Source organism: Aegilops tauschii, chromosome 2, assembly GCF_002575655.3.
Source record: "Aegilops tauschii subsp. strangulata cultivar AL8/78 chromosome 2, Aet v6.0, whole genome shotgun sequence".
Lineage (NCBI taxonomy): Eukaryota > Viridiplantae > Streptophyta > Magnoliopsida > Poales > Poaceae > Aegilops > Aegilops tauschii.
The window spans coordinates 68,253,368-68,267,458 of NC_053036.3; the positions used below are offsets into that span (position 1 = coordinate 68,253,368).

A 14,091-nucleotide genomic window follows, 5' to 3' on the forward strand; every position below is an offset into this window, starting at 1 on the left:
TCCTACCCTCTTGGATCCACGCTCCTCGTTTCTCTTTGAGTGACCCTCGTTTCTTTCTTTCATTGTTCAGCGACGAGGAAACTCTTTCTAGAGCGGTGATGGACTCCAAATCTTCTTGTGTTGATGAAACTTTCTTTTGTTCTGGGTTGGCTAAGTGGGTGGATATCCGTCATCCTCATCGTACTCCTCCTCGTCACCCTTGTCGTACCCCTCCTCGTCACCCTCATCACTTCCCTCAGCTTCCTCAACATCCTCATCTTCCTCGGGCTCCTCCACATGGCGAGACGACGAGGTGGCACAGCTAGAGAAGCTGCGCCGGCATGCGAGACGACGAAGTGGCACAACTAGAGGAAGCTGCGATAGCATGGCTCGAGGAAGCGACGATATGTCAAAAACAGGATATGGATCAAGGTTATGGTTACTTCAAGGTTATGGCTAGGCTCAAACTTACTTTCATCACTTCCCTCAGCGCCGAGTCAGATTCCACACATCCATGAAACAATACAACATATCCACACATCATCCATTAATCCACACATCCAACATATCAATTATAAATAAATTTAGAATCAACAAAATTTCAAACTAATAGATGAACTAGGGTTCACATAGTGCCAACAAATGCATCAAAATTACAACTTATCGAATAAAACTAATTGGAGGGATCGAAAGAGCTTACCTCCCCCACCGTGGAGGCATCTCTATCGGCCAAACAATGAAAAAATGTAGGAGATGGGGGGAGAGGGAGTGGAGGGGAGGAGAGAGCCGCAGCTCTTTGTTCTTCTTTGGGACAGTACGGGAAGATGGGGCTGGTTTGGTGGGTTGGCCCGCCCCATGGGCTTTTACCTATTCATCGTCCTCCCGACAGGGTTGATGACGGTAGGGTATAACTGTTTACCGTCAAAGGCTTTGGTATGCTTTTGCCTATTCAGCATCCTATTGCCAGAGTGGATGCGAGTTCGGCGTAGGAAAAGGGTCAGATTTGAAAAAGTTACGACAAGTGTTCAGATCGTGCTTAAGTCTGACAAAAAGTTCAGAACTTCGGCCCTCCCGGCCTCCCCGGTCCGACCGAGCCAACAACTCCTCCCGTCTCGTCCTCCGCCCCGCCGCCTCTACGTCATCTCTCCCCTCGTCTCCTCGCCTACGACGCAGATCCCCTGCTCGATTGCCTCCGCCCGAGCAGCCGTGCCCGAGAGCCCGCCCACCCCCCACGCCCTGACGCCGCTCCGGTTCGCCGCCGACCGCAGCAGCCGAGCGAGCGAGCGAGGGGGAAGATGCCCAAGCGGACGACCCACACGTACTCGAGCGAGGACGCGCTGCCGGAGGGCCCCGAGTCCGACCTCTTCGTCTACTACTGCAAGCACTGCGCCTCCCACGTCCTCATCACTGGTCAGTCGGCTCCTTCCCCCTCACGCCCTCCTTTCTCGCTTCCTCTTCGTTACAGCATGGGCTTGTTTCTGGAGGCTTCGGCTAGTTTTAATAACAGATCTGACAAGTCCCTCCGAGTGTTCTAGGCTAATGTTACAGCTTTGGAGTGAAGGAGTGTTTTTTCTTTTTGTCCTTTCTAGCTGAAGCACCGAGTGGGGATTCTTGTCAATGAAGTGGTAGTCCTTTTGTCTTTCTTAGATTAGATAACCCGGCAGGAGCCCTGCCTATGTGTTAAGGATAGTAGAATTGGGGTTAATTAGGGCCTATTTGATTCACATGATCTTCAAAGCACAGGGATAGGAAAACAAATATAGGATTTGAGTGGCATGCTCTCTTCAATCCTATACATGATTTGGAAACTATAGGAATTTGGATAAAAGAGTGTTTGATGCCACATCAAGAACAAAGGAATTGTAAAAGGAGGTTTAAGTGGATGGAAACTTTCCTCCAAACTAGAGGGCAAATCAATCATTGGGAATTTTCCCGAAGAATTCCGATCCCACGAATCAAACCTATGTAGGAAAAATTCCTAAGGATCTAAACCCTGCAAAATTTTCTATGAAATTCCTTTGGATCAAAGGAGCCCTTAGGGAAACCGCATGAAACCTAGATGCAACAGGTACTAACCCCCCACCAACGAATGCCAACGAAAAAATGTCCCCGCCGCGTGCCCTCCCCACACTCACCACCGAGTGAGACAGATCCGGTGTGACCTGCTCTGGGGGATGGTGGATGAACACAGCAGACTTCAAATCAAAGCATGAAAGGTGCAATGTCAAGCACCGCACAACCACCCCACCATCGCCACTGCCGCCAAAGGGGAAGGGAAACCAAAACTGCTGTGGGAGGAGTGGGATCAGGTCTCTCCGACTTTACCAGCGGTGAAATTGCTTGTGTCTCAAGGATCCGCATCGTTCATAACCTCCGATGCTCTGAGGCCAACTCAGTTTTTATCCAATCTCTGCCTGCTTGTTACGAACTAATCAAGAACAAGAGCAACATAGTGCTATAGGGATTCGGCTTGCTAGAAGGTTTTCTTCATTTGGGTGTCAGCATTGTGAACTTTGAATTTCACCCTTGCTTGTTCTTCTGAGCTTAATTACTACTAGTAATCATGAGTTTTCTCTTAGCTGAGGTTGCCATAGATGGTTCCTTGGAATAGTAGAAAGCTGTACTGATCTATGTTTGTAATTTGTCACAGATCAAACCACAATAACTTGTTTGCACTGTCCAAAAAATCCGCCTATTAACTGGCCAATTAATCCCTCCTCGGAGGGTCACCGAGTAGCTGATTAACTGATTAATCGGACTTTTCGCCTATCGAATTTATTTTGCCCTCACTTTGAATCTTGTCATTTTTTCTTGTTTCTAATTGTGTTGTTTCATATGATTAGCAGTTAAATCTAGCTAGTGATAGAAATTTTAAATTACTAAGTTGAGATTCCTTTCTGATATTGACTACTTCAAGATTGTTGTATTCGGTGTGCCCTGTTAATACTTCAAGTATCTGCTATATAATCATTTCTGATGTGTTTGTTATAAAGATACCCTATTGCAGAAAATGCCAAAGAGGAAGACCGACCGAGCACATGTTCTAGATAAGGCAAAGCATCTTGCGAGGCTAAATGTGAAAGATGCAGGAAAAATCTTGTTGAAACGGTATTACTAATCATACCTTGTAACTTTGTTATTGTTAGGTACTTGAGTCAAATCCCATGTTTTCTAATGTCATTGCACAATTTATAGACAATATTACACCTTGGTAATGAGATGTTATGTATGCTGACTACCCTGGTGAAATTTGCCACTTTATCTATTATCGCGTAGTATGTACCTATGATATGAGTGGTGCGATCTTAAGTGTGCACAATTGTTTTTGAGAAGAAAATCCAGTGGTAGCTGCATCAACTCAGGGTAAACTTACACAACTTTTTATTGCACAACAGTAGCCAACTTGCAAATGAATAATTTTGATGAGGACACATTTAAAGATCAACACAACAGATCATAGTATCTTATCTCTGAAACACCAGTTAACAACACCTGCAATAGGATGTTATGATGTACTACCTTTTTCCTAATTAACTTAAATCATCTCTTTTAATGGCACACCCTGAAACACAACACATGCATGCACATATCAACTCTTGCGAGTCAGTATTTATGACCTGCAATCAGTATAGAGAGCTAGTGCTACCTTTAGAATCAATTTTCCCTGTATCAGATTTGTGGATTTATTCTGTACTTTGAAATATGTGAATCCTTTTACACCATCCACAGTTTTCATGTGAATACTCCTTTTTAGTAACCACACCAGGGTCATTTGTCTTAAGGTGATTCCATTGTTGCAGTGGGCTACATATTTTGCTGATTATATAATGGAAGTATCTCTGATGCAGTGGAGAAGGAAAACTCGAAAAGCAGTTTCGCATGACCTGCGTGGGATGCGACCTTTTTGTTTGCTACCGATCGGAGGAAGATTTGGAGCTTGCTCCTTATATATATGTTGTTGATGGAGCACTGAGTTCGGTGGCGGCTGAGACAAATCCACATGTAAGTGTGATGGAACTTCCTTTGATCTTTCCAATCTGTTTTACTATTTTGTAAGCTAACAGACCATGAAAACTGTAGGATGCGCCTGTACCCCCTTGCATAACACAGTTGCAAGGTGGACTTGTCCAAGTTGCCATTGAAGTAGAAGACCGAGCACAACGTTCAGCAATAACAAGTACGTTATGTTAATCTTGTAGTAAATTTGTTGTTTAAACTAATGCAACTAAGCACCGTGCTCTCCTCTATAACATAATAAACCGGACAGTACTAAGAGGAATCAGTATCATTTCAGTTACCAAAAGAAAAGAAGACGTGACAATTGTATTTATTCTTATCAGGAGTGAACGCTGACGATGTTCGAGTAGCAGTAGCTGCCCCTGCTGCTCGGGGGGAGGCCAACAACGAGTTGCTAGAATTTATGGGAAAGGTCACTTTCTTCAATCTTAATTCTTGGCAGTATTTGAGACATTTCAATGTTATAGTATTTGTTTACCTTGGTATAAATCTAATAAGGTGTTCATACTTCTCACTTGAACATGTTTGGTCTGACAATTTATGTAATCAGGTGCTTGGCTTAAGATTGAGTCAGATGACCCTTCAAAGGGGATGGAATAATAAATCAAAGCTTCTGATTGTAAGTTCCCATTTCTCATGTCTCATTTTAGGGAACATATTAATGTGCCGAGCTTTCTGTTAGCAGTCAGTTGACTCAACATTTCACATGTTGTTCATTATTTATTTTCCAGCAATCTTCTGGTTCCATCTATTGATTGTTCTCTTGCACAAAATACCTTGACTTTATTTTTAGGTTGAGGATTTGTCTGCGCGGCAAGTTTATGAGAAGCTCCTAGAAGCTGTCCAGCCATAGAATACCGACTTCAATTGCAGCAGCCTGTACTCTTATCCGGAAGGAAAATGACCCAAGGCCACCTGTATTAGATCTGCTGACGAGAAGGCTCGGGCCATAGAACCAGGTGTCTGAAGATCAGAAGGTGCTAAGAGAGTCGAAAGGCTGCTTAACAGGACTAGCTCTGACTTCAGAGTAAGCAGCCAATCTGTGCTGAATTTGTTCATTGTTTCTGTTGTAATCTTGTAACCATTACTGAGATGGAGATATACATTGAAGCAAAATTGTGTGAGTTGTGATGCATATTGTTACCCATGTTTCGCCTGAAACATCCAACATACACATTTGATTTCTCAGATTTAATGCTTGACATGAATGATTTCATATTTTGTGTTGTGCGTTTATTGTTCAAGCTTCCGCAGGAATTTCACCAGACAAGTAAATTGGAAACTATAATCATGCAATGTCTGGAATGTTGAGATTCGTCATATTGTTATTGGTTTGACAGAGTTCTTGTGATCTGGTTGTGCATTATGATGTGCCTCGTTTTGTTACTCCTTTGTTGGTTAATGAATTGTTTTTGTGGGACATCCACAATGTTAAGTCTTTTATGGTCGCAAATTTAACACAAAAGCATTAAGTAAGCAATCACAAAAATCTAAAAAAAAAATGCAGAGCAGTGTAGATGTGTATCGAGGCCAACTCTTCTTAGTGTTCAGACTTAATAGAATGTTTTTTTTTTAAGTTGACTATCCATGTGACGAGGAGATGTAAAATTTTAACTTCACTATATAGTTTTTTTCATGGAAAACTTTCATTTATAGTTGACATTCATTTTTGTGTGTGAAGTAAACTATGTTGATATAGACAAACCCCACTAGCAATGCTTGAATCGGTTCTCTCAAGAATTCCCATAGTCACGTATCCAGACCTATCTTCCGCCATTCCGAATATAGTCCATATAGGATTCCTTAAAATGATTTATATTTAGGAACGGAGGGAGTAGTAGTGAAGAAAGGAACCATGCTAGATATAATTTCATAGAATTGCCAAATTGGGCAATGCAAACAACGGAAGTAATAATTGTCCGTGAAACAACCAAGCAATCCCATCCATGTCGTACCAAGCAACCCAAAATAGTACCATGGCAAATGTTTAGCACTTTCAAAAACAGAGAAAATGATAGACATAACAAAATAAAAAGGAATTTGGAAAAGGAAGGAAAGATAAGAATGTAAAGTTTTTTTATTTCTTTAAAAAATATTTTTTATAGCATATAAGCGACAATAATAATAAATAAATTTTTTAGAGGATTTTTTTTGAGCAAAATAAATAAATTTATTTTTTGAGAAGAAGCAAAATAAATAAATAACAAAGACAGAGCGACGTAGAGCGGCACGGGCCCAGACCCTAGCCCACGAACGGCCCGTCCATGGCAGAAACCCTACCCACCAGTCTCGCTCCACTACACACCAAAGGCCGAAGCTCTGCCCAAACCCTCTGTTTTTCCTCTCCTGCCAGTCCCCACATCGCCTCCGCTCCTCGCAGCGCAACCCAGGCGATCCGCGCCGGCCCCTCCCCGGCGCTTCAGGTCGACCCCCCATCCCCCCTCCCTCTCTCCCTCCTTCTACCGGCCCGGCTCGCCTCTCTTCTCCTCGCCGCCGTCGGGCCCGACGGATCCGTGGGCGTGGCTTCTGAGGGGCTAGGCTGCGCCGCTTGTTGATTTAGGATTCGGGGGCGTTCTCTGTTTGTTTGTTTGTTTGGAGAAGCGGGTCAGGATTCACTTGTGTGGATTGTCTGAGAGCCAGCAATCGGTAGTAGGATGCTAGGGTTTCCGTGCTCTCTCTTAGCAGGTTTATTACTGCATAACTGAAGTTGGTGCTCTCCGTCTTGGGCAGGGAAAATGGCAGAGCATCTCTTTGAGGACATCTTCCACGTGACCAGGATTGATCCCGATGGCAAGAAGTTCGACAGAGGTAGTTCGCTCCGGCTGTTATGCATGGTGAATTTACGTTTACAGTTCTACTGCGCGGCGCTTTGCTCTGCCGAATCATGCTGCTCATTTATGCCTGTCCGTCTGTTGGAGTTGCTGTTAGCAGTTACGTAGCAACATAATTTATCATAGTTTAAGAAAAAGCGCTAGGCGTTAAGTGTGTGTTTTGCCACCTCCTTGCGCTTTTCTGACCAAAGCACACGCTTATGAGCAGTTATGTGCAGATTAAGTGCAAGCAAGCGCTAGGCCTTTTGAGATATTAATAACTTTGTAATTTATGCCTACCCAGTTCACAGTGCTCTACAGTGTTTGGATCCTGGACTCTTAACACTTAACATCATAGGGACACTTGTGCAACCTCATAGCTGCAGATGATTACTGAACTGAAACGTTTACCTTTCCACGTCGGTGTGCAGTTAACCGCATTGAGGCTAGAAGTGAGCAGTTGGAGATGTACATGCAATTAGATATCGCTACCGATGTCTACCCAATGCATATGGGTGACAAGTTCACCATGGTTTTAGCTCCGACACTGAATCTGGACGGGACTCCAGACACTGGCTACTATACACAGGTAACATTACCTGATTCTTCTTCAGAAGTTGATCATGAAATAATTTGGCAACTGCCTAAAATGTTGTTATTGTCTTACACGGACTTGTCTTCATGGAGGACGCATGTTTAGGGGCTGTTACTCAGGAAGCTCATGTTATTTCTTTCCTTCTTTCAGGCTGGCAGGAAAACACTTGCTGACAAGTATGACTATGTCATGCATGGAAAGCTTTACAAGATTTCAGAGGACAATTCCAGCAAGGATAAAGGACCTACTAAAGTGTATGACTTCTCTGAACTCTAGATTCGTGATTTTGTGTGGGTTTTTAATCTTGCAGGATTTGATTTATGCGATATGTTTGAGTAATATATGATTTAATGTGAGATTGATTTCTTACCGTCATATAGCCGATGAAGAATTTGCCTATAACCGTGTTTCTGAAGCTCATGAGTTGGAGAGTACATAATGATTCTCTTATTTGCCCTTCAGCTCCTTAATCCTGGCTTCGTAATGCATGTCCATATAATCCTGTGTGGGTCGGGGAGAGGTGTTGAGATTGCCTGATGCGCGTATTACTGAGTAACTTGGTGAATATACTGAGATATAAGGGGTGGTGTTTGAGATTGCTTCCTTTGAGTGTTACTGAGTAACCTGATGTATACATGGTCAAAGATAATGGGTGGGTGGGGCAGGGCAGTTCAAATTGCTTGATGTGAGTGTTACCTAGTAACCTGGTGTATATACATGGTCCAAGATAAGGGGTTGGTTTTGGGATTGCTTAATTTGAGTGTTACTGAGTAGCCTGATGCTATGTACACGGTCCAAGATGAAGCTCGGCTGCTTTCCCTCGAAATGAATGTTAGTACAAATGAAATAATGCCATGGGCATTGGGCTGTTCCCATGTGGAGATCTTTGGTGCAACTCATAGTCTCATACAAAGAGCAAAGTTCCATCTGTTGAAGGGCTGATTGAAGGGTTTGGTTTTACATATTTGATATTCCTCGTTTATAAGTAGTTTGTACTTACTAGAAATATTGTTAAATATCTGCAAAAGGAGTTCATTTTCTTATGAAACAGATATAGGTGTGTTGACGGTCTTTTCTCGTTTTTGAACCATATATAAGCATGCTTGGCTAGTTATGTTATGTGAATCACACATTCACACCATGCAGTAGAAGTGCAACTCAGAATGCCTATTTTTATATCTCAAACCGGACCTACACCTTTTACACCTATATCTCAAACTCAACCAAGTGATTTGACCAATTCACTCGTGCAACTATTCTAATAGTTTTACCCACCTTTTCCTCTCTCCAGGGAGATCTATGCATCTTTTGGCGGCCTCCTGATGTTGCTCAAAGGTGATCCTTCAAGTGCTGCTAACCTCGAGCTGGATCAAAAGCTGTTCCTCCTCATCCGAAAGGTGTAAACGTGTCATCTACCTGATAACCAGCGCTTGTAGTTCACTCAAGGCTATACCAAGCCTGTGATCATTTGGAGGCTAATCGTCCTACACCCTTATGTACTCTTTTGGCGGTAATACGACTCTAGATTGGTACCATGGCTTCTCTGTAGCACCAGTCGCTTATTCCTGTTCCCCTGGAGCGCATTATGCGTGTTACTAACTTATGTTGTCGATGTTCCGGGTAAATTATGATGAAACACGAATGTTATCTCTGGTAATAATTATTATCACTGTGAATGTGATGCTGGTGGTCTAATTCTACTGCATCTTTGCTTGTCTGAACTTCAACCAAATCTCCAGCAGGCAATTGACGACCGTATGTAGGGTAGCTGTTGCATTTACAGGTTTGCAAAGACGAGAAAGTCGGCATGCCGTTTCCTCCCCGCCCTTCACGAGGACTGGAAGTTCAGACAAGTCTTAAACAGGGAGATGCTATTGTGCAGGAGCCAGTAAATGGGTCTCTGATTGTATGGCCGATCGAGATTGTTTGGATTTCATCAAACATGTGCCCTCCTTCGTACCAGTTCTATAAATCAACATGGAAATTTTCAAATATTATGACGTAAAATTAGAAGAATGCGATCGAACAAATTTCGGGCACGGTCATAGTTAAGATCGCGGCCTGCTCTTGGCGCACCCATCTAGCTACTTCACCCATGATACATGGCGCTAAAAAGCTACTCAGTCGATATGATGGTGTATATTCCCCGGTTTCATTCATTCATTTCCAGGTATCCTTGCTGTTACTGTCCCATGTTTCTTCTTCCTCCCTCAACAAATCCATCCTACATAACAAGATGATGAAACGGCACCGCCCTGCGGCGGGGCGGTGCGTCGATGGACGACGACGGGTGATCACTACTCGGAGCCGTCTGGTTGTTGCTGCTGCTGCTTCTGGTCGCCGAAGATGCGGGTGCGGAAGTCCTGGACCATGAGGGGGAGGCCGTTCCTGAGCGCCACCTTGGGCTCCCACCCGAGCAGCTCCTTGGCCTTGGTGATGTCGGGCTTGCGCTTGTGCGGGTCGTCGGCGGTGTTTGCCCGGAACTCGATGCGCGCGTTGGGGTCGATGGTGTCCTGCACCACCTTGGCCAGCTCCAGCATGGTGAACTCCCCCGGGTTCCCCAGGTTGAAGGGCCCCACGTGGTCTCCCTCCATCAGCTTCATCAGACCCTCAACCTGCACCATCAGATATGTATGTATTAGACACTACCTACACACTTCCTTGGTAAAACCAGAATATATTCACCCATGGATGCCATGACACCGAGCTCTGAGGTACCAATCTGGCAAGGACGACGGCATGGACGTGACACGACACTCTTGGTCGATGGAACAGTGGCGGCTCGTGGTTCCGTTCAACGACAAAGGGGCTCGATCATGCTGCTCCCGGGAGCCAAAAAGGGTGATGGAAAGCTACTCGCCAGATGTTGCCGTGCCCATCGGCAGCAACAGTGCACCAACCAGTTTGGAAACACCTGCACCTGCGTGCGTGCGTGGTCCAGATCGATGTGTACGGTGCACCATCTGCCTCGACCGTTCGTTCGTGCAGTTTCATCTACATTACATTGCATTGCTTCCCGTCGAAGCAGCAACGTACGGTACGGGAGAGAGAGACCACACTACACAAAGCTAGCCAGCACGACGATGCAATGCAAGAGGTCCACGGCCTCGGCCGGGACAATTACTGGCGAGGCCCAGCTGATGATCGATCGAGCCAACTCGGTCCGTATCAGTAGGGTACGTGGTCCAAAACCAAAGCCAAAAATGCTAGCAACTCAGCGACTCTGTACTTGAGTAGGCAAGGCAGGCACCAGCGCCAAATGGAAAATGGTTGGGACCTGGACCACCCCGACCTACTCAACCCGTGCCGTTGTGAGCACGGACGACTGTAACAGCACCCACGTACGCATTCTGGACTGAGACGCCAACGCGTGTAGGTGTAGCGCTGGCATGGCAGCCAACGACTCAGAATTTCAGCACGCGTGTAGGAGAGGAAAAATGTTGCATTGCAAAGCAAACTATGCTACCATGATCGAGCACATGGAAATCAACTGCAAGTAAATTAGCTTAGCTTCAGCTGCACGGTCGATGAACCAACCGATTAATGAGAACCGTGCTGCTGTTGGAGCTTGTATAATGGAGCGTGCGGAGCCACCAGCAAGGGAACGTGCGTGTGCATATATGAATATGAATCTTGACTTGTGGCCGTGTGTGTTGGTGAGAGGGAGAGCTTACCAGATCGGAGACGTACTGGAAGCTCCTCGTCTGCTTGCCGTCGCCGTACACCGTCAGGGGCTCCTTCCTCAGCGCCTGCACCAAGCAAGCCCATCAATCAAACATCAATCGACACAATGCATGTCACCGTTAGCAGTTGTTAACATCAAAGACAAAATCGTGCCATGCCTATGCGCTTTCACTGGCTAAGCATCACTGGTTTCTTCATCTAGCCGTGTGGGTGTGGGTGTGTGACTGATCTTCCTGCTAATTGTTATCATTTCTTCCACCACACACATATGCACGTACCTTTCGCGTGTAAAGAATCATGTCAAGTTCGGAGTAAAGAAGGTTTTAATTAAGTGGGGGTGATTGGTGCCAGGCTTGGATTAAGAAAATGAGAGTTGGAACGTGGCGTCCACTTGTCAAAGTTTCTCCATCTAGCTTAATTTAATTCCGCGCTGCTTTTGCCACGCACGATAGCACGTGATTTGGACCCTGGGACGAATCAACAAACCAAACACTTGGTCCACTCATTGCGTGTGTGTCCCCCCTCAGCAAAGCCCAGCTAGCCAGAGGATAAACGAAACAAGAAATGATGAAAATCATGCAGGTAGAAAGTTTATATGCGCTACATTATAGAGCGGATGGAGTATCACCGAAGGCTATTTTTGGAGTGTGTGTGTGGTTCGGTACAGTGCCGTCCCCTGCGACCATCTTGCCTTGTGTGACTGTAGTTGACCCTATTATTTCCGTAAGCTCCATAAGCTCTTAACATGCTACACCCGCAAACCCCCGACACGTGGAACACGATCTAGCAAATATACCCCCAAGGCCCCAACGGAAAAGGGGGAGCGTTTTATGTCTTCGACGATATACGTTATCATCGATGACGACTATTTTTGGAGCATCAGTGGTGGTGTGTTGCTAGGTGCAATGCCGCCTCGATCGCGTGACGCATCTGGCCTCGCGTGACTGTGACGACTCTATTTTTCTTAACTTGTACACAATCGCTTTTTAAAAAATGGTCTAGTTTTGGAGTATGTAAAAAAATGAACAACCAGAAAGAAATTAAACTATATAAGGAGTTACTAGAAAATAAAATATGGAGTAATAGAATAGTGCATTCCCGTACATGTTTTTTTTAAATCAGTAGACTTGCATGTGGGGCTGTGGGTTCAACGGCTGGATGGGAATAGAAGTTTACAAGTTACAAGATCGAGGCAGCACTAATCAATCCCTATCGTAGATCTAGATCGAAAAAACAATATTAGAGCCGGAAAAAAGGAAGTTACGTGGAAGCGTGCATGCATGCTTGTGCATGGGTAATTAGTTAGTTACAGTAGTACTAGTAGGTTATCTTTCTTACCTGAGCGACGAAGTTGCTGACGACCCGGCCATCGTCGATGCACATGCGCGGCCCGTAGGTGTTGAAGATCCGAGCGATCCTCACCTGCCAGCACACAGATTAGTTACAGTCAGTTAACCAGGCGAAATTACCCTAATTAGCTTGGTTTAACTGCAGCAGTTGCATGATGATCCGATGCTAGCTACTACTAGCTGACATCATAATCTATTTTTTTGCTTAATAATGGAAAGAAAAGGAGAGGAGGATGCTTTCGTTTCCAGCAAAGCTGAGGTTGCTGAGTGAGTGGTGAATGATTAAAGCAGGGCCGGGCACGAACCTCGAGGTTGGCGCCGCGGTGGTAGTCCATGGTCAGTGTCTCCGCCGTCCTCTTGCCCTCGTCGTAGCAACTCCGCACACCTGCACAAATACTTCCGTTCAGAAAGAGGAGAGGACGATGGCAGCATTTCTGTCCTTTTCCCATGCATCCTGTGTGCTCCAACAGATTGACGAGGACGACCGCCATGGCGGCTCTAGGATAGGACCGGCCAGAAAAGATGTGATGACGTACCGATGGGGTTGACGTTGCCCCAGTAGGTCTCGACCTGGGGGTGCTGGAGGGGGTCGCCGTAGACCTCGCTGGTGCTGGTGAGGAGGAAGCGGGCGCCGACGCGCTTGGCGAGGCCGAGCATGTTGAGCGTGCCCACCACGTTGGTCTTGATGGTCTTGACGGGGTTGAACTTGTAGTGCACGGGGGAGGCCGGGCAGGCGAGGTGGTAGATCTGGTCCACCTCCAGCAGGATCGGCTCCACCACGTCGTGCCGGATCATCTCGAAGTTTGGGTTCCCGGCGTGGTGCGCCACGTTCTCCTTGCGCCCCGTGAAGAAGTTGTCGACGACGATCACGCTGTCCCCGCGCGCCAGCAGCCGGTCCACCAGGTGGCTCCCCACGAACCCGGCCCCGCCGGTCACCACCACCCGCAGGCCCTTGCGCTTCAGCCCCAGCGGCACGCGGCCGTGGCGCACGCCGCCGGTGCCCTCCTCGAACGCCATCCGCCCCGCGCCGCCCGACGACTGGTACTGCCGCGACGCCAGCCCCACCGCCGCCAGGTGCGCCACGCTGGTGGTGGTGGTGGTGGTCGTGGAGGGGGAGAGGAGGAGGAAGAGGAGGGTGGCGAGGGCCATGCCGACCAAGGAGAAGACGAGGCGCTGCTCGCCCAGCACGTACCGGAGCGGCTGCGGCAGCTGCTGCCTGGTCCGCGGCTTGCTCTCGGCCGCGGCGTGCGCGCCGTCGGCCGCCGCCGCCGCCTGCTGGCCGCGGTAGGTGAGCTCGGAGGACGCCATTGGCGGATCGCGTGATGGACTTCTCTCTCGGCTCCTGAGCTGGTGCGCGCGGGGAGGGGGGGTGTGCGGGAGAAGAGGGCGAGGAGTGGCGCGTATTTGAGGAGGAGGTTGAGGTTAGGTGGGCTGGCCGCGGGCGGCGCGTGGGCCGTGCGATCGGATCGCGGGCGCGGGCTGAGCCGCCCACGTGGCCCCGCGATCGGCGCCGTCCCGCGGGAGCCCGGCGCGCGCGCAGCCCGCCCCTCGATGTGGCGAAATTTACCCGGCCCTGCCACCGTGCCCGATGTTTGACTGAGGCTGAGAGCATGTGTGCATTCGCCGACCGAGTCCTACCATTTTTTTTAATCTCATG

The 14,091-nt window shown here is 47.1% G+C and overlaps 3 protein-coding genes across 4 annotated transcripts; 2 read left to right on the forward strand and 1 right to left on the reverse strand.

Moving 5' to 3' along the window:
• Nucleotides 1-834: 834 nt before the first annotated feature.
• Nucleotides 835-5,214, forward strand: LOC109783264 (UPF0235 protein At5g63440). Of its 2 annotated transcripts, none has more exons than XM_020341866.3 (7): nucleotides 835-1,389; nucleotides 2,987-3,087; nucleotides 3,828-3,981; nucleotides 4,060-4,156; nucleotides 4,320-4,408; nucleotides 4,547-4,615; nucleotides 4,790-5,214. In XM_020341866.3, the coding sequence occupies exons 1-7, from the start codon at nucleotides 835-837 to the stop codon at nucleotides 4,847-4,849; spliced, it is 1,125 nt and encodes a 374-aa protein (XP_020197455.3). In that variant the 3' UTR covers nucleotides 4,850-5,214. The 2 variants fall into 2 exon arrangements, with proteins under 2 accessions (XP_020197455.3, XP_020197454.1); XM_020341865.4 differs by having other exon boundaries at nucleotides 1,050-1,389; nucleotides 2,973-3,087.
• Nucleotides 5,215-6,298: 1,084 nt separating this feature from the next.
• Nucleotides 6,299-9,077, forward strand: LOC109783265 (DNA-directed RNA polymerases II, IV and V subunit 8B). Its single transcript, XM_020341867.4, has 5 exons — nucleotides 6,299-6,419; nucleotides 6,727-6,804; nucleotides 7,238-7,395; nucleotides 7,552-7,655; nucleotides 8,693-9,077. The coding sequence occupies exons 2-5, from the start codon at nucleotides 6,732-6,734 to the stop codon at nucleotides 8,802-8,804; spliced, it is 447 nt and encodes a 148-aa protein (XP_020197456.1). The 5' UTR covers nucleotides 6,299-6,419; nucleotides 6,727-6,731; the 3' UTR covers nucleotides 8,805-9,077.
• Nucleotides 9,078-9,385: 308 nt separating this feature from the next.
• On the reverse strand, nucleotides 9,386-13,808 carry LOC109783266 (UDP-glucuronic acid decarboxylase 2). Its single transcript, XM_020341868.4, has 5 exons — nucleotides 12,971-13,808; nucleotides 12,740-12,819; nucleotides 12,424-12,507; nucleotides 11,076-11,150; nucleotides 9,386-10,016 (listed from the first exon to the last, which is right to left on the reverse strand). The coding sequence occupies exons 1-5, from the start codon at nucleotides 13,740-13,742 to the stop codon at nucleotides 9,699-9,701; spliced, it is 1,329 nt and encodes a 442-aa protein (XP_020197457.1). The 5' UTR covers nucleotides 13,743-13,808; the 3' UTR covers nucleotides 9,386-9,698.
• Between the last annotated feature and the right edge of the window lie 283 nt (nucleotides 13,809-14,091).

What these genes read in the sequence shown, in the direction of transcription:
- LOC109783264 (XM_020341866.3), top strand. Translation starts at nt 835, where the DNA reads ATGGGCTTTTACCTATTCATCGTCCTCCCGACAGGGTTGATGACGGTA. An exon ending in CGGCTGAGACAAATCCACAT is followed by an intron (nt 3,982 to 4,059) that starts GTAAGTGTGATG and finishes TGAAAACTGTAG; the next exon opens with GATGCGCCTGTACCCCCTTG. An exon ending in TGCTAGAATTTATGGGAAAG is followed by an intron (nt 4,409 to 4,546) that starts GTCACTTTCTTC and finishes TTATGTAATCAG; the next exon opens with GTGCTTGGCTTAAGATTGAG.
- LOC109783265 (XM_020341867.4), top strand. Translation starts at nt 6,732, where the DNA reads ATGGCAGAGCATCTCTTTGAGGACATCTTCCACGTGACCAGGATTGAT. An exon ending in ACACTGGCTACTATACACAG is followed by an intron (nt 7,396 to 7,551) that starts GTAACATTACCT and finishes TCCTTCTTTCAG; the next exon opens with GCTGGCAGGAAAACACTTGC. An exon ending in GATAAAGGACCTACTAAAGT is followed by an intron (nt 7,656 to 8,692) that starts GTATGACTTCTC and finishes TCCTCTCTCCAG; the next exon opens with GGAGATCTATGCATCTTTTG.
- LOC109783266 (XM_020341868.4), bottom strand. Translation starts at nt 13,742, where the DNA reads ATGGCGTCCTCCGAGCTCACCTACCGCGGCCAGCAGGCGGCGGCGGCG. An exon ending in TCAGCAACTTCGTCGCTCAG is followed by an intron (nt 11,151 to 12,423) that starts GTAAGAAAGATA and finishes TGCTTGGTGCAG; the next exon opens with GCGCTGAGGAAGGAGCCCCT. An exon ending in TCCAGTACGTCTCCGATCTG is followed by an intron (nt 10,017 to 11,075) that starts GTAAGCTCTCCC and finishes CTGATGGTGCAG; the next exon opens with GTTGAGGGTCTGATGAAGCT.